The sequence below is a fragment of the Panicum virgatum genome, chromosome 3N (genome assembly GCF_016808335.1).
Source record: "Panicum virgatum strain AP13 chromosome 3N, P.virgatum_v5, whole genome shotgun sequence".
In the NCBI taxonomy this organism is placed as follows: Eukaryota; Viridiplantae; Streptophyta; class Magnoliopsida; order Poales; family Poaceae; genus Panicum; species Panicum virgatum.
Genome location: NC_053147.1, coordinates 46,888,735 through 46,896,164, shown reverse-complemented (window position 1 = coordinate 46,896,164; position 7,430 = coordinate 46,888,735). Strand labels below are relative to the sequence as shown.

The 7,430-nt window shown below is 42.4% G+C and overlaps 1 protein-coding gene across 5 annotated transcripts in view; it reads right to left on the bottom strand.

Annotated features, from left to right (window-relative positions):
* Positions 1-1,806: 1,806 nt before the first annotated feature.
* LOC120666046 (helicase and polymerase-containing protein TEBICHI-like) overlaps positions 1,807-7,430 on the bottom strand; it is a 30,840-nt gene continuing 25,216 nt past the window's right edge. For 2 of the 5 annotated variants that reach the window (XR_005671522.1, XR_005671523.1), the window contains exons 20-29: positions 6,925-7,184; positions 5,285-5,474; positions 5,083-5,196; positions 4,610-4,962; positions 3,499-3,607; positions 3,283-3,423; positions 3,083-3,179; positions 2,802-2,991; positions 2,543-2,716; positions 1,807-2,458 (exon numbers count right to left, since the gene is read on the bottom strand). Coding sequence is in view for 3 of the 5 variants with exons in the window: in XM_039945835.1 (XP_039801769.1) it covers positions 2,571-2,716; positions 3,083-3,179; positions 3,283-3,423; positions 3,499-3,607; positions 4,610-4,962; positions 5,083-5,196; positions 5,285-5,474; positions 6,925-7,184 (1,410 nt within the window). In the remaining 2 variants the exon portion in view is untranslated. The remainder of the gene's footprint in view (positions 2,459-2,542; positions 2,717-2,801; positions 2,992-3,082; positions 3,180-3,282; positions 3,424-3,498; positions 3,608-4,609; positions 4,963-5,082; positions 5,197-5,284; positions 5,475-6,924; positions 7,185-7,430) is intronic. The other 3 variants (XM_039945835.1, XM_039945837.1, XM_039945836.1) reach the window with 2 other exon arrangements.

The following is a 7,430-nucleotide window of genomic DNA, read 5'->3' as shown; positions in this document are numbered from 1 at the left end:
AAGGCATATTCAAATGCGAAAACTACATGCACGGATCCTGCGCTTCCTGTAAGAGGCACATGGAATGATGGAAAACGTACATTCATGGATCAATGTCGGTGTAAGGCTACAATCAACTGAGCCTTTCCGCTATTATACATGGTTAATGGGCGTTTTCTTACAGAGCTTCAGACATCCCAAAGTTCGATGTAGTAAGCAATAAAGCAAATACTCCATCCCATAAAAAGTGCAATTTATTTTTTTAAGGTAGAATAGTAATAGCATGAAAAGACTTTTATACTCTCATATGTTGGCCACATGCATTTAGTTTCAGCATATAAATCAAATCTAATCACTTAATTAGGCAGGTAGTTGAGATCCAATTTCTAGAATTACACTCTTTATGAAAAAAATTTCAAACACGGGATTGAACTTTTCATGAGACGGAGGGAACATCAAATCTGTGGTTTCATCAATATATGGCATAGAAATTTCTTTGGACAGGACCAATTCATCAAAAGTTTAAACAGCAGAGACAATGCATGAAATATATGCAAAAAACAATAGGGCCCATTATTAACCAAGGCACAACTCTGATATTGTTGGTGTATATGTGAGCCCATGTATAGAGGCACATCTAGAGGCCCATGTATAGGATCTATATATCCCACCCTTCTAAGGTTTGGAGGAATACAAGCCATTATTCTCCATCTTGGTATCATTAGCCTATGGTTTCCTTCTCTTCTCTCCAGCTGCAGCCGCCGCCGCCGGCGCCGCCTCCCTCCTCGTCCTCCTTCCCTCCTCCTCCTCCCCTGCGCCGAGCGCCGCCTCTGCTTGGGCCGCTGCCGCAGCTTGGCTCCAGATCAGGCCCGTCGCCGCCCTGCAGCCCGCGCGCCGCCGCCGTCGCTGCAGCTGGCGCGGGCGCCGGGGCTGCGGGTGCAGGGGGAGCGGGCGGCGCGGGACCCCTGCAGCCCGCCACCGCCGCCTGGGCCCGACCTGCGAGACCCCTGCAGCATGTCGCCGCCGCCTGGGCCCGACCCCTGCTGACCCATGCAGCCGCCGCCGCAGCTGGCGTGGGCACTGGGGCTTCCTCTGCTCCGGCCGTCTTCCCTGCTGGCGCCGCTGCCTGGCCTCCTCTGGCCTGGCGCGCCCCGGCCGTCGCGCTGGCCGCCATCGCGCCTGCGCCGGACGTTGGATCGGATGCCGCCGCGGACACCGCGCCCGTGCACCCGCCGCCCGTGCACCAGCCGCCCGTGCCACCGCCCGTCGTGGAGCCGCCCGTGCAAGCCGCCGCCGCCGCCGGTGCCGATCCGGCCGCCCTGCGGGCCGCAGCACAGCTGCTGCAGGCCGCGGGCGCCGATACAACAGGTCCTGCAGGCCGTAGCGCAACTGCTGCAGGCCGCGGGTGCTGCTCCAGGGGATACGGCCGCCGATCTCGCCGCCTTGCGGCTCCCACGGATGCCGCCGGCCGCCAATCCCACAGCCGCTGCTGCCCGCTGCCGACGCCGCGCCCAATCCCGTGTAGACCGGGCTCGAGATGTCGCCTGCGGATGCGCCGCTCTCCGCCACTGCCCTCCGCGAGCAGCCGGCCGACACCGCTCTCGCCGCGGCCCTCCTCGCCGCCAAGTCGGAGGCGCCGGTAGTTCAGACTGCGGGGGTGTTGGTGTATATGTGAGCCCATGTATAGAGGCACATCTAGATGTCCATGTATAGGATCTATATATCCCACCCTTCTAGGGTTTGGAGAAATACAAGCCATTATTCTCTTCATCAAATATAACAACAAATATCGAGCCTGCCAAATTTATGAAAATATGTGCGATACTATGCATCAGAACATCCAAACCATACTTCGCTGAACAAATTATGAAAATTTACAGATTCAAACTAAATCCAATAAGAAATACAAAGGAAACTGGCCGAAATGGTCGGCTGGTCCTGGTTTCAGGACCTGCCCAGTTTTCGAAATCCTAACATGATAGCACTCAAAATTTACAAGGAAGCAAACATCCTCTTGCATGCATGCTTGCTAACCAAAAACTTTACAAAATTTGCAATTATATACAATGTGGATAACCTCAGAAGAAAAAATGTACACTTCAGAGAAATTTGCCCTTCTCTTCCAGTAATTCCTATACAAAATCGACGAACCTTGAAGGGATGCATGCCCATTTGATGCCAGCATGGCAGCATGTCCCTTGGACAGCATCTACAGATGATATATGAAAACCCAGTAATGGCAGGCATGCAACACGTAACGTCAATCATTATCACTGGTCTTTCATGCTTTATCCTCATCATTGAGCTGGTCACTGTACACTTGATTTCACATCCAATCAGTGATGATAGGAGAGAGAGCCCAACAATAGCAATAGAAATGGTTCAACTCAACTGCTGGAACGCCAGAAAGGATCATCTGAGCGCAACCATAGCAATAGAAATGGCTCAACTCAACTGCTGGAACGTCAGAAAGGATCACCTGAATCAGTTGAAGTTTCAAAAAGATTGTGAGAAAAAAAAACTAAACTAATTTCTAAAAACAAACCTAACAAAAGGTACGCACCAATATACAGTTCAGTGACTTGGTCCAATCATGCAATGGCAAGTTCAAAGCCGAAGGCACAGACGGACCACAGCAACAGCCATGCTTTTGTTGAATGCATGGATAATGCAGAACAAGATGCCACAACGTTAAAAGGCAGGCTCCATGAGATTGGTAGTGCAGGAGGTGAATTTTCTGGAAACAAGATAATAAGTTGGAGATTTAGAGAAGTTAATTTCAGAAACAGACTGAAATTCTGTAGACAAAGAAGAGTCAAAACCATGGCCTCAGAGGGGCATGTTGGAACTTGCTCAGAATCTTTCATCTTGCCCCTTGAATTTGCATGTCATGAAAAACTGACTTCCATGGAGCTTAAGTCCAAGTTACGATATTGTATCAACGAGGCTCAGGATAGAAGGGTTCTAGAGAACCCCAAGTTTTTCCCACCTTTATTTTTGCACGCAAAGGTACTAACCCAAGAACAAACAGCAATTCAGTTTTAGCTTGGATATGAAGAACTGAACACAAGTCAACCATCAAAGTTCAGGTTAAAAGTAATACCCAAGAGTGAAGCCGCTTCCTCCATACATATCTGTAACAGCCTTCCAGCCTGTTGTACCATACATGGATCAACTTCCAATACCAACTCATCATGCACCTACCCAAAAAAAACAAAAAAGTAGATATATTATCCATATTTAAGAGCCAAACAGACAAAAAAACTCAAGGAAAACCATTATCATGTCAGTGTCATAAAATACCTGCAAAATAAGGTGACACTTGCCACCTATTTCTGAAAAGTTCCTCGTAACTTCATCAGTTGAATCAACTTCCCCAGTCCTGTTGGTAATTACCGAATGAACTCTAATCATAGCCGCCTTGATTATATCAGCAGCAGAACCCTGGAAACAAGTGCATATTAATCATAAACACAAAAAGATCAAGCATCTAAAATATGTGAGACAATGCTCTATTACCTGGCAAATAGAATTTACTGCTTGTCTCTGTGCTTTAGCTTTCTCTTTGCTATTGCCAGCCATTATTTTTGTAAGAAAACGTCGCCGGCCCATCAAGGTCTCCACATATCTGAAAAGTGTATTAAACAGAAATTACTTTGATGTGTGCTTAGTTGAGATCTACATTGATGTTTCTTGTGTGTTTTCATAATTTAATGATGTCTCTTTTTGGGGTTCCATAACAAGCCTACCGAACTTGTTCAGGACTATAAGGCTTTGTTGTTTATCATCATTGGAGATAAAACCAATAGGGACCCATTCTTCTATCTCAACAGTACAAGTGAACGAAATGCTTATGTACATAGTGAAATCATACATATGTCATACAACATATACAAAGATGACTTTGAGACTTAGAACTTTTTATTTGCTATCTACTTTTCTTATACATGAGATTTAAGGACCAGCGACCCTTTGAAATGATCGAGATGACCACTGGAAATATCATAGCACTGAACTTATGAATTCCCTAGTTTAGAATAACCAGATCTTGGACATAATCCAGAAGATTAAAGTTCGGATAGAACTGAAATATGAGTCATATATAGTTTTCTCTTTGAAGAAAAGATATGAGTCATATGTGATGCATAGGATATATGGAAAGGATGGTTCATAAAATCATGTTATTGCAGGTAGCTCCCAAGAGCAGTGAGGGTGGACATGTCAACTCTCCATCTTTCCAAGTGATCTTAACTAGTTGTCATATAAATAACAGATGCACCTTCTTAATGAAATGACACGCAGCTCTCCTGCGTGTTCGAGAAAAATAAATAAATATATAAATAAATAAATAACAGAGGCAAGGGCAGTAATCCTAAAGGTTTTTTCTATAAAGTCAACATTCAAACACAACTAACTTATCATGTCTTTATCCAAATTCAATTGAAATTCTTGATGAGAAGCAGCTCCACACACTAATTTTGTACAACATTTGATGATACATGTTCAAATGTCTAAAAGTGATGTCTGAAGTAACATATTTATCACAGACCTAATTCTACACTAGCATATCAAAGGGATGGTGTCATATATAAAAAGACTAAGAACAGATATTGCTGCGAGGTAGACTAACCCTTTTTGGCGGCAAGATGCTACAGCTTCATGTAGCCATGAGGAAACACCAGGAAAAAATCTCTTAAAGCTTTGAATTTTCTGTGCAGCTTCCTCTGTGCTGCACTCAAGTTGTTCTGCAAGGGAGTTTGCACCCATTCCATAAAGGATGCCGTATATGAATCTTTTAGTGGTCTCTCTCTCTTTGGAAGAGATCAAGGCCTCTTCTTTGCCAACCCATCTTGAAGCGATCATAGTAAAAACATCACCATCAGGTTTACTTAGAAGCTCAATCAACATAAGATCTTTAGAAAAGTGAGCCATTAAACGCAGCTCAATCTGTGAGTAATCAGCAGTTACCAACAACCAGTTCTCCTACAAAAGGAAAACATCATGACATTACCTAAAGTATTTTTACAGGAAAACATATTCAACTATCCTAATTACAGGTAAAAAACTTATTCAATAAGTAACTAAAAGCCAAATGAACAAAACCTGTGTGGGAATGAAAAATTCACGGGCATTGATTTGATGACGATCAACCACTGACACAATTGAGTAATCTTTATCACTTTTCCCTGTATTGAATTCCACCAAGTGCTCAACACACTACAAAGTAACACGGTAAAACAGTAAGTTATTTTCATAGTGAAATGCAAACATAACACACAAAACATTTACTAAAATAAAAAATAACCTGCAGATTTGGCTCCTCCATAGATAAGCGGCCAGTGGCAGTTGATGTCTGAAGCCAATTTCCATGGATGATGTACCTTTGTGATTGAGTGCACAATTGAGCACGTGAACAAATGGACCCCAATGTGCCATTCAACAGTTTGGCCAATGTTCTGTGCTCCTTAATTACTGGGACAATCGGGTGTAGGTCCCTGAGCAAAGAGAAGAATTGAAAGTTTTTTTTATTAAAAATAAACAATTGAATGCTCCCACATTACTGGCGATAATTGATAGAAGCTTCAAGAAAGCATTTTATCCAGATTGATAAGGACTTTATAGTAAATAATAAAACCAAGGCAAGCTAAGTCGATGAAAATTCAGGGACAAGTGAAATCAAAAGAGTGCTGCCATATATTTCAAAACAGAATTAAGGCCTCCCTGGCAAGGTAGATGTAGTGTTGTTGCCTTGCTACAGATATTCAGAGTATAACAAACTATAAACTGAAAATAAGCTAAACATTAAACAGTGTAGTGGCAGTGGTACATGTGCCTGTGTTATGGACACATTTGTAAGCCGGACTTATGTTAGACAGTGCCTCAAGAAAACAGAAGCCTCGTCATCAGCATGGTCAGCAGGATCAGGCTTAGAAGATTAAATGAGTTGGTCAGGGGTTTGTTCGCAGTTGTTGGGCGAGATTTGTTAGCCTGTCTGTTAGAGCTGGCATTATATAAGCCAGGAGGAGTGATTAGTTGGTTAGGCAAAGATTGAGCAAGATCTCCTCTATTGGACGCAATCTAGCGCAACCTGCCCTCTGTTCTTCTTTGTTTTAATCCAATAAAACCCCATGTCCCCTGGCCGTATCAGCCTGTATTTTATGAATTTTACAGAATCATTTTGAACCCTACTAGTCCTACATTTGCCAAATGAAGTGAATCAGAAAATAGGGAATGAAATTGACATTCTTCCTAGGGAAAGTTAAATGACACCATAACATTAAACATGAGGCCAGAGGGACAGGTGAGTAGGAAAGTCGAAGGTAAAGGTAGAACTTCTCTTCTCTGTGGTGTGGTAGCTTCGATTAACTGATATTGAAATTATTACACATATTAGGGAGAAACATGAGTTAGTCCCTTAATGTGACTCCAAAAAACAGAAAAAATAGTCGCTATTAGCACAATAACTGTCTTAAAGCATGTCCAGAAGATGATCAAATGCCAGTAATATCACTGCCCACAAGCACAAGCTTTCATCAAGAAAACATAATAATATACCTCAACTCTTAGTCCGTTTAGGTTATGTGGTCGTTAAAACTTTGTGTGTGACGTGTATATAACTGCATTCAGTGAGAATGAGTGAGGGTGTGTTTTGAGGATGGGATCCTTGTGATCCCTTCTTTGTGTTATGCTCCCTTCTTAAGATGAAATGCAGGTCTCCAATATACCTTAACTCATATAAATTACCACTGACCATCATTAACACTTGACACACCAGACATATCGGCACATATATTTAATATTAGAACATATACGGCAACAAAAGTATAAAGTTTTTGCACAAATAATGTCCTGCCATGAAAGAATACACATGTAGTTCCAAAGAACCAAGAAAGTCAAGTTTGACATCAGAACTAACAGCTGGAAACTGGAAAGAAATGAAAATACCTTAGATGGTCTAGAGACTGCTTGTCAGTGCTAGGATGCAGCTTCCCTCTCTCACAACCTTTTGGAACTGGCAATTTTAAGTGTGTGTATAGAATGTCTGCAATATCAGCAGTTGCATTTAGTGAGAAACTCTGGCCAGCTAGTCTGTAAGCTTCTTTCTCTAGTTCCTTTAGCTTTTTTATTATAATATGCCTCGCATGGAGACAAGCATCCATGTCAGCACCAATTCCCCAAAGTTCCATATCAGCAAGAACATTTACCTATCAAAATGAATGCATAAAAGAAATTAAAGCATATGAGGAACAATCTTATATTACAGAAACCAAAAGAGTGTCGTTTTTTGGATATCAAGGCAAAACGTAATACACTAGTTTGACTGCTAATTTCTAGTATAAATGTATGCAAAATACAGCAACATAATAATGTTTTGAAACTACCTTTCGGAGAAAATCTAGCTAAAGAATTTTAAATTGTTCAATCAAAGTACTACAACAACAACATAGCCT